This window comes from Danio aesculapii, chromosome 6, assembly GCF_903798145.1.
Source record: "Danio aesculapii chromosome 6, fDanAes4.1, whole genome shotgun sequence".
Taxonomy (NCBI): domain Eukaryota; kingdom Metazoa; phylum Chordata; class Actinopteri; order Cypriniformes; family Danionidae; genus Danio; species Danio aesculapii.
The window spans coordinates 32126620-32150297 of NC_079440.1; the positions used below are offsets into that span (position 1 = coordinate 32126620).

The 23678-nt window shown below is 35.1% G+C and overlaps 1 protein-coding gene and 1 long non-coding RNA gene across 15 annotated transcripts in view; one reads left to right on the plus strand and one right to left on the minus strand.

Moving 5' to 3' along the window:
- Nucleotides 1-7099, minus strand: part of LOC130230781 (uncharacterized) — an 18189-nt gene extending 11090 nt beyond the window's left edge. Inside the window, exon 1 of the long non-coding RNA XR_008837980.1 lies at nt 7012-7099. This is a non-coding gene — a long non-coding RNA (uncharacterized LOC130230781). The remainder of the gene's footprint in view (nt 1-7011) is intronic.
- dlg1a (discs large MAGUK scaffold protein 1a) overlaps nt 1-23678 on the plus strand; it is a 242441-nt gene that overhangs the window by 50369 nt on the left and 168394 nt on the right. For 2 of the 14 annotated variants that reach the window (XM_056459983.1, XM_056459986.1), the window contains exon 1: nt 7303-7651. The exons of the other annotated variants lie outside the window; for them this stretch is intronic. In XM_056459983.1, the coding sequence (XP_056315958.1) occupies nt 7550-7651 (102 nt within the window). In that variant the 5' untranslated portion in view covers nt 7303-7549. Of the gene's footprint in view, nt 1-7302; nt 7652-23678 lie in introns of those variants that run through there. 14 annotated transcript variants of the gene reach the window in all.

Consider the following 23678-nt stretch of genomic DNA (forward strand, 5'->3'; position numbering starts at 1 on the left):
TAGTGTGGTTTGTGTGTGTTTGGGTTTGTAATAGTGTGGTTTGTGTTGTAATAGTGTGGTTTGTGTGTGTTTGGGGTTGTAATAGTGTGGTTTGTGTGTGTATGGGTTTGTAAAAGTGTGGTTTGTGTGTGTATTTATTTACAATAGTGTTGTTTGTTTGTGGATATGTTTGTAATAGTGTGGTGTGTGTGTTTCTGGGGTTGTAATAGTGTGGTTTTTGTGTGTATGGGTTTGTAATCGGTTGGTTTTTGTTGTAATAGTGTGATTTGTGTGTGTATGGGTTTGTAATAGTTTGGTTTGTGTTGTAGTAGTGTGGTTTTTGTGTGTATGGGTTTGTAATAGTGTGGTTTGTGTGTGTATGGGTTTGTAATAGCTTGGTTTGTGTTGTAATAGTGTGGTTTGTGTGCGTATGGGTTTGTAATAGTTTGGTTTGTGTTGTAATAGTGTGGTTTGTGTGTGTATGGGTTTGTAATAGTGTGGTTTGTGCGTGTATGTTTTCATTATTGGGGTTTGCGTGTGTATTTATTTACAATAGTGTGGTTTGTTTGTGTGTATATGTTTGTAATTACTTGGTTGTGTGTGTTAGTGATAGGGTGGTTTGTGTGTTTGTTTTTGTAATGGTGTGGTTTGTGTTGTAATTGTGTGGTTTGTGTTTATAATTGTGTGGTTTATTTGTGTGTACATGTTTATAATAGTATGGGTGAGTGTGGTTGTGTATGTGTTTGTAATAGTGTGGTTTGTGTGTGTTTTGTGTTTGTTATGGTTTGGTTTGTGTTTGTAACAGTGTGGTTTGTGTGTACAGTATGTTTTTGTAATGGTGTGTTTTGTGTGTGTTATTGTGTGTTTTATGTGTGTATGTTTGTAATAGTGTGGTTTGTGTGTGTTTATTTACAATAGTGTGGTTTGTGTGCACATGTTTGTAATAGTTTGGTTGAGTGTGTGTGTACATGTGTTTTTACTGTGTACAATTGTGTCTGTATGTTTATATTAGTGGTGTGTGTGTGTCTATAATAGTGTGTTTGTTTGTGCTGTGCATTTGTGGATTCAAAATATGTTTATATTACTTGTGTGTATGTGTTTGTAAAAGTGCAGTTTGTGTGTACTCTATGTATTCATAATAGAGTGCTGAGTGTGTGAGTGTTGTGCTGGTAATTGTGTATGTGTTCATATTAGAGTGGTGTGCGTTTGTTTGTGCTGTGTGTAGCAGTGTGGATTATGTGTATATGACTGTGGATGTTTGATGGTGTGGTTTGTGTGCGTATATGCATTACAGTACAGGAGTGTGTGTATATGTTTATAATTGTGGTGTGTGTGTTTGTACTGTGCAGATGTGTGTATGCATGTATTTATTATAGTGTGTTTGTGTGTGTAGTAGTGTGGATGTGCATGCCGCTCTGCACTGATGATGTAACTGCTCAGATGATGTAGTGTGGCAGGAGGGAGGAGGGGAAGAGCAGAAATCATCACACACACATTTATTACTCCCTGATAATAAAGTCAGGACTCATCATTTAAGACCAGCTCCACAGTGAATTGCACCAAAATTAAGCGTCAGCGGTCCCATTAAACTTAGCTTTTAACAGATAGATTAAAAAAGCAACTGTTCTAGGTGTTACCTGTAGTACTTTCATTGCTTTGATGTGCATTATTAAACAAAAAGTTGACTTTGGCCCAATCCCAATTCTACCCCTTAGCTCTTCCCCTTACCCTTATTCTGGGAAATGTTCTTATCCCTTGGTTTCAAGTGTGGTCCTGAAAAATCTCCTTAGCCCTATGCCTTCAGGCTTAAGAGAATAGTAAAATGCCTTCAAGCTTAAGAGAATTGGGAAAACCCTACCCCTCATTTTGCTCGTTCACGTGAAGGGGTAGGGGTGTCCAAATTTTCTTTAGCTTGAAGGCATGGGGCTAAGGAGAAGGGCTAAAATACCCCATTAAACAGAGATTTTTCAGGACCACACTTAAAACCAAGGGGTAAGAATTTCCCAGAATACACCAGCCACAACGGCAGCATAACTGCACCCAGAAGTAAGGAGATCCATAAAATGTGTATTTTTTATTATTATTGCGAAATTTTTACAACAAAAAAGCACGTTTAAATATATTCATAACCGCATTCATGTTTTACTGTAAAAAAAAAAAACAACACTAAAATAAAAACGGCTAAATTTTGCTATCTATATTCCCTAATAATAATAACTCCTGCATAGTAGAGCTGCACGATTCTGGCTAAAATGAGAATCGCAATATATATATTTTTTTTCGCTTAAAATAAAGATCACGATTTTCTCACGATTCTGTAGATGTAAAATAAATTTTAATATGAGTCGGCAATTATTATTGTTTTTTTCTCAAACATATGGTAAAACAACAACAATAATAATATTAGGTGTAGGTCTACTGGTTTCTATAAATAATTCTATTCTACTTATAATAATTCTGATGTTGAATTATGTTTGAGATATATGCTTGCAATCTTTCATTGACAACATTATTAGACCATTTAATTCACTGGTAAAATCAACGTTATATAGGCTTGAGTAGTTATACTGGCACTGTAAACATTTATTTTCATGCACGACTGTGTGTTCGTAATGTAAGTAAAAACATATCAAACGCTTGTCGCAATCATAACTCTAAAATGCGATATGATTATTTAAATGATGTACATGCTATCCATTTCATTTTCACTGCTAAGTGCTGTTCATACTTTGTGCGCGGCTCTCAAACGATCACTCTGTGCCACAAATTGAATATTATTTACAACTTTATTGCCTGTTACTCACAGCCTATGCAGGTTCTGTTCACTAAAGTAGACGTGCGCGTCTATCATTTCGTAAATAGAGTAAATATAGTAAATACACAGTACATTTATGATCTTATGGCCACATTATATTGTTATGATAACATAATATATGCATATGCATAATATTTCCTGAAGATAAAAACCAAAAAATAACACAACTGTAATGACTACAGCAGTCGCGATCGTCTGATCTCATATGAAGCAGGCTGATCTCATATGATGACGTGTGCAGGTGCTGTAGTGCTGTCCCATTTCTTAGGTGTACATTTTGAAGCCCTTCCCCTTCACATTCTGTTTCAAGGGCCAAGGGGAAGGGGTAGGGGTACAAAAATAAAATTGGGATTGGGCCTTTGACTTGGGTAATGCTGCATGATTCATTGAAATATAACCAAAATTGTGATATGGCTTTACTTTATCATGCTGTTATCAAATTCCAAATGGTGCATTTTTTACTAAATTGTGGCACTTTACAAAAAGCAGGGTGTCCACAGGGTCTTAAAGTCTCAACTAAAGTCTAAAAAGTATTAAATTCAATAAAATATTGAGTTGTAGGTCTTAAGTCATTTTAAAAAGGTCTTAATTTTCCGGGTCAACACGCATCCAATTATCAACAATCCATCTAAGTAAAACTTATATATATATATATTTTATTGCAAAGAGATACAATCACTAAAGCTTTAAGACATTTTTACAGAAAAGTAAATTCTAACTAAATTAAATTCCCAATCAGGAAAAGAAAACTATAAACAATTCCATAATTCCTCATGACAATAACAGGGCTATTTTTGCCTGTATATGATTTTCCATTTTTACAAAACCTATTTACAGAAGTAAGGGGGAGTGGATATAATATTTATAAATAGGCATAAAACTACAGGTTTTATGACAGAAATGCATTTGGTTAAAAAAAAAAAGTTGAAAAAATATTGACATTAAAATATGTGGATTTGAAATATCAATTTTTTTTTTAAATTTTACTGGCAAACAAAAAACAAACTCCATTAAAAAATGTGTTCAGCTTTGTATAAGTCTAGAATTTCGGTCTTAAAAGGGTCTTAAAAAGTCTTAAATTTGACTTGATGAAACCCTGAAAAAGGAATAAATTTCCATTACTTAAATTGACAAAAAAAATGCCAAAGCATTTATCATTCATTTTCTTTTTGGTTTAGTCCCTCCATTAATCAGGGGTCGCCACAGAGGAATGAACCGCCAACTTATCCAGCATATGTTTTACACAGCGAATGCCTTTCCATCTGCAACCCAACACTGGGAAACACCCATACACTCTTACATTCACACACATAGACTACGGCCAATTTAGCATTTTCAATTCACCTATATAGCACAACTCACACGAACATGGGGATAACATGAAAACTCCAAACAGAAATGCCAACTGGCCCAGATGGGGCTTGAACCAGTGACCTTCTAGCTGTGAGGCGATCGTGCTACCCACTGCGCCACCGTGACACCCGCTAAAGCATTTATTTTATCAACATTAATTTACCTTTTGACTTAAGTAATGTCAGTATGTTCACTAACTGTTAGAGAAGTATCGCTTAATGTTAATTACCGACTGTTAACTGATGGCCTTTGCTCTGTGTTTTAGAGCGAAGTGAAGCACTGTGCTCTTTTTCACACAAATGGCCTTTAATACTGTGGTTTCAGAGTCACAGATTAAAGTAAATTCAGTTTCTCTCCAGTTAATTTGTGCATCTCTTCTAAGATTTGTATCGGAATCAAAAATGAGATTCTGGAATGGGAGAACTTGATTTTGAGAGTCATATATATATGATAGTCGTAAATATAGTTTATACCACACTGAACTTCAAGTCTGAAAACTGGACTGACACATTTTCAATTTACTAGAACTTCTATCTTAAGCTGCTTTGGCACAATCTACAATGTTAAAGCGCTATATAAATAAACATGAATTTAAATGAATTGAATATAACATTTTATGTATAGTATTTACACTCACCGGCCACTTTATTAGGTACACCTTACTACTACCGGGTTGGACCCTCTTTTGCTTTCAGAACTGCCTTAATCCTTCATGGTTTAGATTCAACAAGGTTCTGGAATTATTAAAAATCCCAGAAGATCAGCAGTTACTGAAATACTCTGACTAGCCCGTCTGTCACCAACAATCATGCCATGTTCAAATTCACTTAAACCACCATTCTTCCCTATTCTGATGCTCTGTTTGAACTGCAGCAGATCATCTTGACCATGTCTACATGCCTTAATGCATTGAGTTGCTTTCATGTGATTGGCTGATTAGAAATTTGTGTTAACGAGCAGTTAGACAGGTGTACCTAATAAAGTGGCCGGTGAGTGTATACATTAAATTAAAGGTTAACCTTTTCTCATAACCAAAGATTATAAAGGTGATAGTTGCTTTCTTATAATGATTAAGATTTTTATAGTTGTAAATAATTAATATTTGGCTCTAATTGTAATTGGAATAAATAAAGGATTTGATAAGACTGGCTTTTATTCATGTACCTACAGACCAAATATGCAATTGTGTACCTTTGTTTATATTGTGCACATGAGGCACAAAAATTTCACTGTAGAAACTTTTATTTTAAGATATTTGCTGGTAATGTGTTCGAAAATTTGGAATTGTTATAATCAGCAGTAAGCATTCACATACAGTAGGGCTTTATTTGAAAGTTTCATCATAACATAAAGCAGCTGCTTTTAGAAATTATGAGCGTGTAAAAAATACCTGAAATGGTTTTACTGAACCAGGTTCTTTGAAGCAAACCATCTGAAAGAAACTGTTCACAAAAAGCTTTGGACTTCCAATCATTATTAGCAAACAAGAGTCTAATTAACAATTAGCTCTGTTAAAAAAAAAAGTGTAAAGGCTCTTAAAGAGGAGTCGATTCCACTTGATGTAATCGATTCCAACTCGAGTCTCCATTCCCAATGCTTCAAAATCGATTTTTTTTTGGAATCGACTCAGTTCAAGATTATAGACCACTTTCTGCCAAATTAATGACCACTTTCTTCAATATTGTTTGTTTTAGTTTATAAATAAGCTTGAGAACATTCAGTATGCTCAAAGCATCCAACATACAGTTGAAGTCAGAATTATTAGCCCCCCTGAATTATTAGCCCCTCTGTTTATTTTTTCCCCAATTTCTGTTTAATGGAGAAGATTTTTTCAACACATTTCTAATCATAATAGTTTTAATAAATCATTTCTAATAACTGATTTAAGATATTTATCGTTGCCATGATGACAGTAAATAATATTTGACTAGATATTTTTCAAGACACTTCTATACAGCTTAAAGTGACATTTAAAGGCTTAACTAGGTTAATTAGGTTAACTAGGCTGGTTGGGGTAATTAGGCAAGTTATTGTATAATGATGGTTTATTCTGTAGAGAATCGAAAAAAATAGCTTAAAGGGGCTAATAATTTTGACCTTAAAATGGTTATTTAAAAAATTTAAAACTGCTTTTATTCTAGCCGAAATAAAACAAATAGGACTTTCTCCAGAAGAAAAAATATTATCAGACATACTGTGAAAATTTCCTTGCTCTGTTAAACAGCATTTGGGAAATATTTAAAAAAAGAAAAAACAATTCAAAGGGGGGCTAATAATTCTGACTTCAACTGTACTTATTATTTCTGCAGAACACAAGTTAATGATGTCTACATGAAATATCACTAATATGGACATGTTTTTGTGGCAGATTTTCCAGAGAAGAGTTTGTGAACACTTGAAACACAAAGTAATTTCATTCTTGCTAAGTGTTGGACCCCATACTCATGAATGTAACTTATTTAAAACCTGAGAACACCAGTGGTTCAAGTTATCCATCTGACTTGTGAAGGTATGACAACCTTCTGGATGATAAACCACAGTCATCTGCTTTCGGTTGTCAAGTTTTTACCTTTACTCTCTTACTGCTCTTTGAGATCAGATTTCATAACTACTCGTCGGAGGTCATTCTAGCTGCAGTTTGATTCCCTATCTTCCCCCCTCTGGTATCCTCATGGTTGTAAATCTGTTGAGAAAGCACTCTCCATGTAACCCTGTTTCACCTCTAAATGGACCGGATCATTTTTATCCCCATCTCCTGGTCGGCTCGCCGCAACCGTCGGCTCAGAAACTCCTCAGCTTCTCTCTAGTGAACTGTGTAATAAGCTGAACACTGCTGCTCGCCCCTCCCCCTCCAGTCTGCTTACCTCTTCTCTCTCTCGCTCTATCTCTCTCTCTCTCTCGGTCTCCGCCGTTTTGCCGCGTCTTGTTTGGATAGTTGATTGGGAAGCGTCCGAAGCTGCTCCTCTTTCCTCCGAGTCATGGCAGCGGCTCCTCTGCAGCAGGTGGAAGCGCAGCAGCACTGATGGATCTTGGAGGGTCCCTCGCAGTGTGACACGAGACCCCTTGTGCCCTCTAACCCTCCTCCTGCTCCTCCTCCTCGTACCGCAACACCCCCTGGTCACGGCAGGCAGCATGGCTCCTCCAGAGCTCCCTCAAGTGCAGCTCTCTTCGGGAGCGCTCTAATCTGACGGGCCGATCGAGTCGAGTCAAGCGAAGAGATTGGAGATTGGAGTGGACTCAACTGACAAGGGCTTGCTGGATGAAGACATCACGCCGCTGCTTCTGCTCCCCCTGCTACGGAGATGAGGGTGCACATCGAGAGCAGGCAGCGGGCAGCACTCGTGGAAGCTGTCGGCCGGCACCTCGACCGCTGATGGATTGAAGTGCCCAAGCGCAGAGAGAATGTCTCCCAGCATCAAAAACTTGGATTGCATTTCGCCAATGTTGTGCCACTGTAAAGTAGCATGCACCAACAGCACCATCTCACTTATGTTTGGATGCAAGGTAGGGGATTGCTTTGAATTCGTATCGAGATTCATTCTGAAAGATGCATGAGGCATTTACTTAAACTTAGTTGCTTAAACAGACTCTGAGCTGCTAATTGTCTTCTCGCACTGAGGGGAATTTCGATCACATCTTTAGTGGGTTAAGATCTGAACATATGCTCCAGGTTACATCCTCATGGCAGTGATCCATTCCTTTGCTTGTCATCCTGGTACTCAGAGGTGATTAGGTTGGAAGTCTCACAGAGTCTCCATTTGTCTTGACAAATTGAAAGACTCGATGAGACCTCGGATGTTGGCAGACTGAAGAGCCGAAGGCGTTATTCTCCAAGTTTTCAGACTGAACCTAGCTAGCGTATGCTCCCTTATGCCTTTACTTCCACCACTTTGGTGTATTTAAAATTAACTAAGTCCTGAGGGACTTCTTGGCTTCTGTTTGCTGAAAAAGACTGATTTCGGCTTGAATGAATGCAGCATCTTATCAAAGTTTGCTTTCTTGATTAAGACTAAATAAAGCCCAGGCCTAAGATTCCTTATGGTTCGTTTTCTGCTTGTCTAGCTCAGAACTGGATGGCAAGTTCTTTTAGTTACATAACCGCTTGGTCCTCTGGGTGTCTTTTAGCCTGCGTCCCAATTAAATCTACTATGTGTGAATTGGGTTCATGGAGAATTCTTGTGTTTGTTTGTTTCATGGATGGTTTTTACTCTCTGTAAGTCTACTAAACATTGCAGTTTGCCCAGAGTGTGGAGGATTAAAGCTTCTAACTTTGCGCCTTCACAGACTGATCTGTTCTAAAAAGCTTCTTGTCGTTATAGCTGAACCTTCTTTTCGTCTAAGCATGAGATCACAGAGCTTGGGGAAGCCCTTGTTAATGCCTAATGACCATCAGTCTCTGGCAGTATAGGGCTAGCTCAGATAGAGATGATTTTAACCTAGACCTGTCTAAATAAAGATGATGCTCTGCTAGAGTCCTTCAGAGTACCTCACTGGCTGAATGCTTTATTTATAAGGATTGCATCTTGCTTCCATTTTTCAGGATAGTGAATCACACATTAATAAATAAGTGAAACTACAAGAGCTTACAGTGAATACGTAGCATCGCAAGACTTAAGAGTACTGTTTTACAGTAAGATTCAGTGCATTGAATCAGTGCATTCTATTATAATATTTATTCTATAATATTTATATATTTAGTTTTAAATGAAGCAGTGTGAATTAACACTAGATAATTTAAGTATTCACATACAGTTGAAGTCAGAATTATTAGCCCCCGTTTATTTTTTCTCTCAATTTCTGTTTAACGGAGAGAAGATTTTTTTTCAACACATTTCTAAATGTAATAGTTTTAATAACTCATTTCTAATAACTGATTTATCTTATCTTTGCCATGATGACAGTACATACTGTAATATTTAACTAGATATTTTTCAAGAAACGTCTAGGGCAATTAGGGTTAGGGTAGGGTAATGAGGGAAGTTATTGTATAATGATGGTTTGTTCTGTAGATTCAATTCAATTCACTTTATTTGTATAGCGCTTTTACAATGTGGATTGTGTCAAAGCAGCTTCACATTAAAGGTCATAGTAAATTGGAACAGTGTAGTTCAGTTTTTAGTGTTTAAGTTAAATTCAAACTATCGAAAAAAATATATAGCTTAAAGGGGCTAATAATTTTGACCTTAAAATAGTTTTCAAAAAGTTAAAAACTGTTTTTATCCTAGCCAAATTAAAACAAATAGAACTTTCTCCAGAAGAAATAATATTATCAGACATACTGTGAAAATTTCTTTGCTATTATTAATAATTCTGACTTCAACTGTACATTCATTGAAGCAGTGTATGTTTATAACCAATATTACCAAGTGCTGTATTCAGTGGTTGTTTTAACGACACTTACTGTATTAACTCTTGTAAACTCTTGTAAAAATTGAATAATTGTTTTTGCAGGGTTTCTGCAGGAATTTTTCTAATGGCCCAGGTGGAAAATATTTTTTATTTGACCTATTAAAAAAATATATTTTAATTTAATAATACATTAATAATAAACAATTAAATTATTTTAGATTTTATTTCTTAGCTAAATATGTTAAATAGTGTGTAAAAACAAGCAAGCTCTACTTGTATCCATACACGTTTTCCCCAACATAAACTTTCTTTAAATTTAACAAAAACTAAGAAATGTTTTAAAAACTATAATAAACTAAATCTGTGGACAACAATCTGTCCAGGTCGGTGTCCTTACCAGTAAATACAGGGAGAACTTTTAAACAAATGTTATTGTAAGGAAAATAAGTAAACAATTACGGTAAATAGTTAAAAATTACCTTTTTGAATAAAAAGTTTAAAGTTTTTATTGAGATGGATTGTTGGTGATTGTATGGGTTTTGGCCAGACATGAACAAAGGAAAATTAAGACCTGTTTAAAAAAAGATTTAAGACCTACAACACATTATTTCTGTAAATTTAAGACTTTTTCAGATGGGATGCTATTGGCTGGGATGCACAAGAAAAGAAACCAAAAAGCCACTCTCGTGACTTTTATTTTCACGCTTGTTGTTATTCTGACCTGAAGTGACAAGCATGGTTTCCTTCACTATTTTCAATGTAATTTGCGCTCGCGCTCCCTGCTGTCTTTCTGTAACTACAGTAAGCGAACGTCAACAGTTTTCTCAGAGGATGACAAATGGACAAACCATTGCTGCAGCTCCGATACAAATTTATGGTGAAAAATAAAAAGCAGTGCAGTGTTTGGGTGTGCTGTGTTTGTCTAAGGTAATTAGCCTGCCATTATTACTGAAATGTGTATATTCCATACAAAGTGTAAAGCAGATTGGTTAGTTCTAGTTGCATGAATTGCGTGCGCTCACCGCATTTGGAAAAGTTGAGATCTGTTGTTTTCAACTAGGAGCGCCTGGAAAATGCACCTGCATCGCTTGTGTGTCACTTGCACAACAAATTAAGACCTGTTTAAAAAAAGATTTAAAACCAACAACCCATTTTTTTCAGTAAATTTAAGACTTTTTAAGGCTTAATTTGGATTTTAAAATTTAAGACATTTTAAGACCCCCCCCCTTTTTTTAAGATCCCTGTTTTATAAACCAATTATTACATCTCTTGTTGACTTACACACCCATTCAAAACTTTTGTTTTATTCTTTTATTTTTATTTTTTTAAATGACTCTTATTCTCACCAATGCTTTTTTACCTTGTCTTTTGTATGGTGATGTTTGTTTTTATTACAATTTAATAACTGCATTCTATTTTAATTCATTTTAATATAAGTGCACAGTCTTCTGTTTTGCTCAATTTGTATTATTAGCAGTTTTTATTAGCATGTCTTTACTGCCATTAAATATCCAATCCTCATTTATGTGGCTGCATAACCATAGTGATATAATTCAAATAATACATTTCTTTAGTGAAAAACGAAACAAAACAAAAAAAAATCGGGATAAAGCCATACGTTCCCTGATCAGAGCCAGCATAATATCTTGAGCACAGGCTTTTAAAATCAGAACCAGCCACATTCGTGCATTAGCTTGCTAATATCTGGTCTGGTGGGTTACTGTAGTGCCGAAGAGATAAAAATTGGAGAAGGTTTGTGGGAAGGGGACTGAAGGTTGTTTAAATAATACAGCACCTATGTCCATGCTGTCATCCAGCTTTAAAGACGCCTGACTGAAGTGAAGCCTGTTGGATACACAAGATTCCACATTGATAATTAAAGATCACATGCACACATGAATCCTTCCTCAGATGCTTCTTTGCTTTGCTTAAACCCCAAGCATTTGTCAGATGAAGTTAAGCTGAGCTCTGCATAGCATTGATTTAATCCTGGGTTGTGCTTGCCACACAGAAAGTGGTGAATGAGTCTGTGATATGCTTGTTTTTTTCATGTGTAATATGAAAGTTCGCTCTCTTTCTATTTAACTTATGTATTAGATTTTTGTTCTGTTTACAGTGAGCATGTATGACTCATTCCAGAATTGTGAGTATATTTCAAGCATTTTACATTAAATCCCTTAAACGGGAATGATATATAACATGTATAATTTACAGTAAGCCGAATACCCATAGGGGACATTTCATTCTGTTACAATTTTTTTAACCTAACTTCAAAACATGACACAGTTGACAGTGACAGAGTTGACATTTTTCAGCATTTTGTACTTTAGCTCAAGATGCTAACCTCAAACCAGTTACAGCATGTCTGAAACTGTATTTTATGTAATTTTTTTCATCATATAATTGTTTTCAAAAAGTCAATGAGAAAGTCACTGAAATGTCACATTAAGAGAGTTGATTTATAATTAATTTACTAGTGGTGTATCTAGGCCTGTCACAATAATCAATATATCGACTTTTTGCACAGCACATGGACATGACCTCAATCATTTTTGGTAATGCAATATATATCGCCCATACAAAAGCAACATTTTAGCTGATTGTGCAACATCTCTATCTCTATTGGAGGTGTCAGTGTCAGTATGGTTAAAAAACAATAATTGTTAAATATTTGTTAACAATCCATTTAGGAATATTAGGATTTTTTTAACCACTTTATTTTTAATTTACCAACATTACTAAGGCAAAAAATTTTATTAATAAAAAAATGTAAACTAAATATCTGATCTCTTTATAATAAAATAAACATAAATGTTAAAGAGACTCTTAAACTTGATAAATAAAATGTTACAAAGTGTGTGCAATGGTAAGTGCAAATGCTAAACCATCAAAGCAAACTTTAAGGTGTGAATAATAATGATACAGTAAACCTCCAAATCTGTAAACAAAACTAATTATGATAATCAAATCTGAGATTTCAATTTAAGATTGTGATATTACCCCCGATGCTAAAAAAAACTTTCACATGGGGTGCTAGTGGCTACGATGCCCAAGAAAAAGAACAAAAATCCACTCTGTCAACATCCATGCATCCTTTTTTTATTTACAATCTCCTCACTGCTGCTAGCTACTACACTTATTTACGCGTGTTGTTGATCTGACCTGAAATGAATTTTCAATGAGCTTTGCGCTATGCTCCCCGTCTCAGAGGATGACAAATGGACAAACCATTGCTGCAGCTCTGATACAAATTTATTGGAAAAAAGTAAAAAGCACTGCAGTGTTTGGATGTGCTGTGTTTATCTGAGGTAATTATTCTGCCGTTATTACTGAAATGTGTGTTTTCCACACAAAGTGCAAAGCAGATTGGTTAGTTCTACTTGCATGAATCGCGGTGTGCTCTTGGCATTCAGAAAAGTTGAGATGTTTTCAACTAGGTGCGCCTGGAAAATGTGTGCGGTTCACATGTGTGTGGCTTGCTCAAAGTGTGTACCGCTTGCTCAACATGTGCACGTCGTTCCCATATGAGTGTCGCACAAATCATGTACCTCCATTGGAAATGACAAACTTACACCCCAAGCTTATTGGCATTGCTTCCAAGGCGCATACTTAGCACCCACATTTTAATAAAACGTTTCGTACCAAACCTTTTTTTTTAATCGATATTGACAATGATGTCCAGTCAATAAATACCAATACCAATTTTATTGCCCAGCCCTGGTATTTACTATAAATAATTTTAGTATATATTTATGTTGGTGTATGACAACTGAAAATAGATCTGGTAGCAGATATTGCAACCTCTGTTACGTTTTGCACTTTTTTTGTTAACATTTGTTATTAATTATGCAATGAAAATCTGCTTTAAGTACAAAATTTATTAACACTATAATTGGAGCAACAAATGTATGATGTGGCTAATTTAAATTCTAGTCTTCCTCGCTTCAGTCTACGCACAACTAAACAGTTTAGTTTATTTTCCAAGTGATGTAATTTTATTTATATTTTTGTTGAAATAAAGTTATAAAATATAAAGAATTAGACCTACTTTATTAAGTAAATGATGTTTTCTCTAAATCCTAGTGAAAAACCTAGCTTTATAGTTAATTGATTTTGTGATTGATTTGAGTCTTTGTGAACTTTCTTTGTTCCAGTGTTAAGAGTGTGATCAATGGAATTAGCCATTGCTACTTCATCATCATCATCATCATCATCATCATCATCATCATGACCTGGCATCAATTACTCATTATAGTATCATTTCAAGCCCAAAGGCCAATTGTTCATTTTCAGAACACAAATAAAGATCATTTTATTTTTAATATCCCTCTATTGAATATCTTTTAACCCAAAACCGATGCTTTAAATTGTTTATAAAGAAATCGATCAATAAGTCAGTCCATCCCTCAGTCAATCAATATGATTTGAAGCAACCCAGGCTCATTGAAAATATGTGACACTCAGCCTACATTTTTGTGAAATATAAAATACGATGCTCTGGATATGTTTTATTGCATGTTTCAGTAGACAAATTCTCTAGAGGGTGCTATTTTATACATTTTTTGTGAATCTGAAATAAATTACTTCTTAAGGTACATTTTGTTATATGTTTCACATACAATTTCCTACTTATAAAGTTCCGGTCTGTGGATCAATTGGTACTGGGCCGCAAAAGAAATCATTAGTTATTTCCATTTTATTTATTATCTGAGTCTGAAAAGTCTTTTATTTTGAAAAATGACCGTATTCTCTGTCTTACATCTCGGTCATTTGAGTGCACAAATTTAACCCACAAGCAGCAAAATGAGTAAGAAACAGACGTCTTTCTGGAAAAGGCCCAGCTAACTGCCAAGAAATAAATCCGCAACTCATTTGTCAACTAATCAGGTGAATGCACCATTGCGTGCCTTCCAGATGCACGCAGTGGAACGAATGACTAGTCACATGACAAGAACTGACCGATCAGCTTCAGCTTTTATGGAATATGCACATTTCGATAAAACTAATTTTCCCAGACAAACACAGAACACCAAAACACTGTAGTGCTTTGTAATTTTCTCCATAAATAAAACTTATCAGAGTGACAGCAATGTTTTGTCAGCTTGTCATCCTCTGAGAAAACGTTTGGTGGTCGCCTAGCAACCTACTAAACACCCTCCACCACCCTCCTGGTCCGCAGTAAAATTATCAAGCATTGACCGGTCCGCTGTGTTAAAAAGGTTGAGAACCACTGACCTAATCCTTTCCCTAAACCCAACCAATAGTGTTTCTGAGAGCAAACGTAAGAGACATATGCACTGCGACCATATAGTTTTACCTTGATTTTACATAGTTTTTATTTCTTTTATGGAATTGATCGTGCTTCACTGGATTCCACGGCAAACGTATTTGAATAACAATTAACAGACATTAAGTTGTTTTGTGGTATTTCTTTATGTTGTGCAAAGAATGGCATGAAAATAATACTTTATTTGTTGAAAGTATGTTCCTGTAAATATTATTAGTATGTAAAGGAACAAATATTGTTGTCGTCGTACTGCCCTGTACCATTAATTTTTCTTTAAACGGCAGTCTAATGTAATGTGAAAGTCAAAGTATGTTTTTGGTGTTTTCCAAAATTGTAAAATAAAGCACACATTGACACATATGTTTGATTGAGCTTCTGTTTATATCTGCTGTCAGTGATAAATGCGAATAAATGCAAAAATGAAACTGCTTTATCATGGATTTAGAGCATCTACAGTGGCATCAGAAACGGTTGATCTCATGTTGGCAGCTACAGAGGTTGGTAGATGTGATGTAAAGGTCAGCAGATGCATGTCATAGTAATTTCTTCTCTGACAGAGATTGTGACGGAAGGATGTTTGGTATGCTGTGGACAGCTTGTTTTCCCCTGGCCTGCAGAGCTGTTTATTAGGTTTCAGTATCAACCCCATTCCTCCCGCTTTCCCCACCTGCTGTCTTTGTCATCAAACTCTAATGCCTCCTTAAATAGACACCGCTGTGAAAATTAAAATGCCAAACTATAGGAAATGGGTTTCTTTACAACAGAGCTGGCCTTAACAGCTGTTACTTGCTGATAAACTATGACCCAGTGAAAATACTTGCAACTGAATATCAGAAAATTACGTTATTTAAGGAGTATATGGGTCAAAGAGGAGATGTCCTATGCTGATGCATCAAATTAAGCACAATAGGAGGATAATATAATTGCAAGTGAGTTGTCTGCTTTAGGGATTCATCATTTAGCACCATTCAGATGAATAAAAATGAAATGTGTGTATGCACTCACTGGCCACTTTATTAGGTATGGTACTAGTACCGTTTTGCCTTCAGAACTGCCTTAATCCTTCGTGTTCTTGATTCAACAAGGTGCTGGAAATATTCCTCAGAATTTGCTCTTTGAAGAGATGATAGTATCACGCAGTTGCTGCAGATTTGTCAGCTGCACATCCAAGATGTGAATGTCACCTTCGACCGCATCCCAAAGGTGCTTTATTGGAGTGAGATCTGCTGACTGTGGAGGCCATTTTAGTACAGTGAACTCATTGTCATGTTCAAGAAACCAATGATGATTTGCACATTATGACATGGCGCATTATCATGCTGTAAGTCGCCATCAGAAGATGGGTATACTGTTAAGCCCATCGGCCTCAAGGTTCGTCGTGTTGTGCGTTCAGAGATGCTCTTTTGTATACCTCGGTTGTAACGAGTGGTTGTTTGAGTTAATGTTACCTTTCTATCAGCTGGAACCAGACTGGCCATTCTTCTCTGACCTCTGGCATCAACAAGGCATTTACGGCCACAGAAGTGCCACTCAATGGATATTTTCCCTTTTTCAGACCATTCTCTGTGAATGCTAGAGATGGTTGTGCGTGAAAATCCCAGTAGATCACTTTCTGAAATACTCAGTCCAGTCCATCTGGCACTGTTTCAACCCCTGTTGTTGGTCTAGGGGAAAGTGGAGTTTGACATTTATGTGCAATTAAAATAAATTTATACAAACAGTGAATGCAAAAGACAACCAACGTAGATACCAAAAAACAACGAATTAATCAATAATAAAGAAAAAGAAAGTAAGGTAAAAATATATATATTTACAATATATACAACACTGGGACAAATGCAAAGACGAGGAAAAACAAGACAGCTGGCAGAAGGGACGTGGGCGGAGCTAAGGAAAAAGTGAAAAGATGAAAAGAACAAAACCCAAACAATATCCCGAACTCCCCAGAAGCATCTAACTAACTAAATTTATGAAACAAAATAACAACCCGTGAAGACTATCTACTCTATCTATCCAATAAAGTACAAGGGGTGGCGCTCGCCGCTAACCTGATGTACTAAAGACAAGAGTAGTCCTACGTGTTGCAAGATGTATGTCACGTTACCTTCTTACCTGTCCGCTTCATCCAAGCCTCGTAAACAACATAAATGAGAAATGGAATGATATAGGCTATGAATAACAGATGGATAACGTGCACACAGAAACGGGCAACAACAAAAATACACAATCAGGGTTTTTCTTTTTTAACGCAATGCAATAACAGAAACAAAAGGGACAAAAGAAAAAAGAAGGGACTGGTGAGGGGTCTGGCACGCGCTTTTATAACTGGTGGTCTTTGCTTATGAGATATGTTAATTAGTATTTTAAGGGCATACTTTTATACCTAAATATAGTCTTTTAATAGTTTTCATTCTGAATATGCTTTATAATATTTTAGTATGCAAGCGTTTACATTGAACTACATGTAAGTTGCACCAAAATGAAAAATCTGGGCCAAAAGGGGAAAATTCTGGATGCACTTGGCTTAACTGAAACTGAATATTCTTTGTAATAATTATTTATTGCTTTATTAAATAATGTAATTTTGTAAGACTTTAATCAATAATTTATATTATACTTGTGTCATTTTATCAGCATAGCCATAAAAACACATTAACACTATTGCAAGCATCAGGAACAAGTACAAGGAACATATAAATGTTCTGTTGTCACATTATTTGAGTGAACTTCGTTTGGCATAAGTGGTATATGCATAGATATGTATATTGTGCTTGAGCAGAGTATCCACAGCAGAATATTGAGCTATTTTGAACCATGGCGCATGCGCAAGCTAGTTGACGGCGTGATCCTCTGAAGAACAAGCCATTGAAATGAATGGGTTCATAGTGCAGAGTAGTGCTTTTCATGTCCAGTGTAAACAGAGCTTCACATTTATCAATGACAGCCAGTGGGAGAGTGAAACTGCTGGGCATTGTAGCGTAACCTTTATTTTTGCCGTTTATTTTGGTGAAAACCTGTGAAAAATGAAATAGCCTTTTTTGGCGAATAGTTTTCAGCCACTGAAAATTCAGTACATTCATAATTTGAGTGGATTTCTTTTGTAAATAATGGTAATAATGATGGTCATTTTTTCGTCACTACTTGTATACCAACATCTACTGCTTTAAATTAATTAAAATAATTACCATGCAGATTCCTGTCTGAAATAGACAGCTTTGCTTTCCAGCTTGGATATGTATTGTTGTATCCTGAAGATCTGCATTGGGCAGTCGGGATCCTTTTACATATTGACTTATATAACTGAGCACTTTACATTTAGTCAGTTAACCGTGAAGCTCCTTTTGTGACCGGTAGTTCCACATGCTCTCACATGAGCATCATTCATTAGCGATTCGTTACGTAAGGCATGCTAGAATTGATCACCCTCTTTGTTGATAAGCTATTAGAGCAGCAGAGGGAATCCTACTGAAGTGTGTAAAACATCTTACAATGCAGCTGCCTAGAGTGCATGTGATGTAACAAGGCCATGTATGAGGAAAGAAGGGAAGATGTGAAGGAAGACTAGGAGAGAATAAGCTCTGCTTTTATCCGGAGTTCTTCCTTTCCGATCACACTAGATTTAAAGCATGCGAAATTAACCCTCAACAAATATGAGCAACGGGAGGTTTTTTGCTTCAGGGTGTGTGTTGAACATAAATGGATGGTTCTCAAACAAGTAACACCCAGTGTGAATGCCCTTTTTAATCTAAAGAATACAACACCCTTTTATGTCATTCCAAACCTCTATGCATTTCTTTATTCTGACTAAATATGAGTCCAGTCAGTGCCGGAAGTATATGCATTATGGTATGTTTTATTTATAGTAACATTTAGAAAGGATTACAGTGTACTTGCAGTCCAATTCCATCGCATTAATACTGAATCTTTTTGAAAGTTAGAGGTAATGCACCCAATTTTCAAACCTCTTCGCCTGTCTAGATGCATTATTTATAAGCTATCATGGGAAAAAAAAGGCTGAAGACAAGATTTCTGGCTTAAAAACTTATTTTTTTAATGCAGTTAAAGAGCGTCTTTTAAGGAGAATCGGAATGTCCTGTTGATGTTGACTGCTTCATTTTGTTCCTACCCTTTTTAATGTAAATAAACCAAATATTAATAAGAAGTAGACGAGGAGGATTGGGAGCTTTGGCATGTAGTACCTTGCCCTTTTCCCTGGGAAACTTTACCACCAACCCTGTGGTCATCGGAACTCTAAAAATCTGGGCGCAAATACGACTGGCTCACCCTTCCATTATCAGTCCCTATTTGCAATAATAATTTATTTATACCAGCTAAAGGTGACTCAAATTTTATCAGCTTAGAGAACAAGGGAATACAAGAGTTGGGAGACTTGTATACTAAAGATCTGTTTGCAAGCTTCAACCAGCTGATTTCTACATTGTTTAAAAAGGTGAGACTTTTTTTTCGATATACTTCCAACTACGCGACTTCTCAAGAACACACACAACTTCATTCCCACATATACCAACACTATCAGGATAGACCTGATCATTGAAGACACCTTAGGCCTTATTTCATATTTATATACCGTTGAAGTCAGAATTATTAGCCCTTCTGTTTATTCCCCCCCCCCCCCCCCCCCAATTTCTGTTTAACACATTTGTTCAACAATTTTTGAAACAAAATAGTTTTAATAACTCATTTCTAATCACTGATTTATTTTATCTTTACCATGATGTCAGTAAATAACATTTGACTAGATATTTTTCAAGACACTTCTATACAGCTTAAAGTGACATTTAAAGGCTTAACTAGGTTAATTAGGTTAACTAGCAAGTTATTGTATAATGATGGTTTGTTCTGTAGAATATCAAAAAAAAATAAAAAATAGCTTAAAGGGGCTAATAATTTTTACCTTAAAATTAAAACTGCTTTTATTCTAGCTGAAATAAAACAAAGACTTTCTCCAGAAGAAAAAAATATTATCAAACATACTGTGAAAATTTCCTTCCTCTGTTAAACATAATTTGGGAAATATTTAAAAAAGAAAAAAAAAATTCAAAGGACGGCTAATAATTCTGACTTTAACTGTAATTATTCTCGACAACTATTCAATCTATGCAAATAAGATTAAGAATGGCAATCAGAACTTCAATTGAATCTCTCTGAAGATTTTTGGGAGGAGGCCTTAAATTCTGTGAATTCGTCATCTAGTTGCGCTAGATTATCACTTATACAATTTAAGGTCTTCCACAGACTACATTATAGTAAAGAAAAACTCTCAAAGCTCTTTCCTGACAAATTAGATAACAAATGTAATGGGTGTTCACAGACCCCACGCAACCTCACACGCATGTTCTGGTCGTGCCCCAAATTTTATTTTTTTTTTTAAGGCAATCTCAGAAATATTGGGCATTAATCTAAACCCAAACACTCATATTGCTATTTTTGGGAAACCTCCAGATGCTTTTCATGTCACAAACATTCTAAATAATGTCATCACCTTTTCCTCCCTTGTTGCTCTTAATAAGAAGCAGCTATCTGAATCTTTTTGTCTCAAGATTTACAATCTCATTCACTTTCATTCATTTTTAGATGTTAAAAACAGCTCATCATCCTGTTTGATATTGCAAACTGATATTTCTTATTATATTATTCTACTTTGTCTTTATAGTCATGCAAACACTTATTTGTAGAGCAAGTGGTTTGACCATTTTCTGCGGTTTATTGTTTTGTCATTTCTCCCATAGGCAACTGAATTGGAAGTTCTAAAACAATTGTGAAAATGGCCACACTTCGCATTGAAAAATAAGGTCATTACCTTGAAATGTTTATCGTTCCATGCCTATTGCTGACCAGAGTGCATTCACCATTGCAGTTTTGATACACAGCATAAGGGTGAATCCCAAAATCCCTAAAGAAAAACTTGAGTGATGCTCTAGTATTACATGTAAACAAGCTTGTCAGTGGATACAAATATATAAATATTATTGCTAAATTTAGTTCATTGAATTTTTTAATTAATAAAATCATTTAATGATTAAAAAGTCAATAATTTTACAGTTAAATATTGTACTTTTGATCTTTTTTAAATCTACATTTTTAGTATTATTTCCTGTAATGTTGTTAGTGGTGTAAAGGATTATAAATTCTTCTGTATTGACCTTCTTCTTGACATACAAGTGGGCACAGCCATGGGATCGAGACTTCCGGTCACATTCACTCCCACTGATTTTTAGATGTTAAAAACAGCTTGTTCTGCTGCTTGACATTTTCTTCTTATATTATTAGAATCAGAATCAAAATCGTTTTTATGGCTGGTTTTATTGAGTGTGCTTCACACACACAAGGAATTTGTTTTGGCTACAGAAGTTTCCAGTGTACATAAAGTGACAATACAAAAATAAATACGAGAAAATATAAACATTAGACAGAGATGCAATTAGAAAAAAACTGGAAAGCTCCACATCGAGGCAGCCGTCCGCCGTGCCATCTTGGAAGAGTATCTATTTTCAATCTTCTTTTGATGTATAGTCATGAACACACTTGTTTGTAGAGCTTGACTATTTTCTGCCATTTATTATGTTCTTGCAATTTGTCCCAGAGGTAACTGAGTTCTAAAATATTTGCAAACACAAGCGCACTTTGCAGAATAAGGTCAATAGGTTATATGCAGAAGCATGCGGAAGGACTTTTAATTCTTCAGCAACCTGGGTCAAACGCTTCCAGTGAACTGCATCTCCTACAAAATCAGCGTGTTTAAGGTCTGTTTTCTTAAAAAATCAACCATCTCCACTGCCTGATTGATACACGATATATAGTGGGTCTCAGAATATACAAGAAGCTCTGCATTAAATTACATTTTCCACACCATGTCTTTAAAATCTGAACATTTATTTTACCCCAGTATTTTCATAGGAGTTTCTGTTCTCACCTGCTGATCCTGACGGCGGCGTGCTTGTAAACTGCATTTCATCTAATTTAACGCTTGATCATCTAAATGAATGCCAAAGTCTATTTAACTGATTGTATTTTAATGACATTATTACATCGATTCTGTAAAAGGAACCGTATAAAATTGAAAAAAAGTCACATTAACTATTCACCGGAAGTTTATCGCTATGGGAAGAAACTCTAGCTCTGCATATACCCCATAGATTCATGGATCATACAATAGGTTGAGGATGCATGTGATGCAAAGTTTAATCATCCTCTACGTTGTTGCCAAAGTTTGAACATTCCACTGATTTCAAACGATTAACACAAAAGATGCAGATTAACTTGATTTGGTTCTTGTCAGCTGTTTTATGTGCACACAGAGAAAGAAAAGACTCTCTCGACTGTCTTCTTGAGTTCATGCATAAGCTTTTAAGGTGACTAGTACAGCTGTTAATCAAACAACACAAGGCAGAAACGCTCACTGTTCTTGAATAACTTCTGTTGCAGTGTATTAATAAGGACCAGTCTATATTTAATTGATACATTTAAGAATATGCAACGTTATTTTATATTTGATACATTTTTTAAAATCTTACTGAAATATTAGGCCCAACTGAATTAAACTGTTTTCTTATTTTTTTAAATAAATGTTCAGTTGTTTATTTGTGATGCTTCTTTAATATTTTATTGAATTTACATGTCATTCGTTTAATATTTGACACAAACAAAACTATTGCTAGTTTAAAAAATATCTAGTATATTCTGTATTTTTTTTGCACCCAAATACTCATGCAGTAATAATTAAAACTGTAAATAAAATTCTTTATTAATTAGCTGAAAAAATATTTTGCAGTATTGGTAGATGAGTTAAGAAGCCAAGTTTCTCCATATTTGATTTCTTAATTCAAAGATTCACTGAAATGAAGAGGTCAAATGCATGAGGTCAGATTATTTATCTTTCTTTTATTCCTCGCCATGTCTTCAAGCAGCCCTTGCTCATGGCTGTTGTTCCAGTCTTGTCCAGTCTGAATTTTCACAGTGATACAGAGCTTTCTCATAAAAGACCCACAGCTGGCTTCCTGCTAGATAATTATAGTCATCTCAAGGGAGAGCTGCCAAGAAACAGACAGCCGTCTCCTTTTTTGATGTGTAACGAAAACAAAATATGTGCTTGTTGTGTTATTTAGGAGTTGCGCTCCTAATTTGTGCGGTAAATCCTGCTCTTGTATGTTTTTGACTAACGTTTAATTAAAACTTAAACAGTTTTTTTTTATTCTATGAAGCTAATTGATGTGGGTGCAAGTACACTTAAAAAAAAAAAAAAAACTCTTTTTTTTATTTTTTTTATTTTTTTATTCTTGTTCAGTAATGTCATCAGTTGTTTAGAGTAATGCGATACACTCAAAAAGGATGCTTGCTGTTTGTTCAAACAACTTACTGTATATAAAATAACATGAAACTACACAATTCTTGAGTTTTTTGGGGACAACTTAATTGTTTTGTTAAAAACTAGTTATCAAGACAAGTTAACTTAATTCCTTCATGTTGTCCCAACAAAATTATGTGGAACTCAACATTTTTACAGTGTAGAAGAAGCATTTTGCACTCAAAAAATAATTTTTGCTGCTTGTTTAAACTACTTATTTAAAATAAGCTGAAACGACACAGTTCTTGTTTTTTAGGGACAACTTAATTGTTTTTTGTTCAAAACTGGTAAGAACCATTCACTTAACTTAATTGATTTGCATTGAGATGCGGGGATTGTGTGAAACCCAGCATTTTTTACATTGTGGATCCTATAAAGAAACTTCTATTGAAGAAAAAAAAAAAAAAAAAAAAAAAAAAATATATATATATATATATATATATATATATATATATATATATATATATATATATATATATATATATATTTTATATATAAATTTATATATATATATTTTTTTTTTATTATTA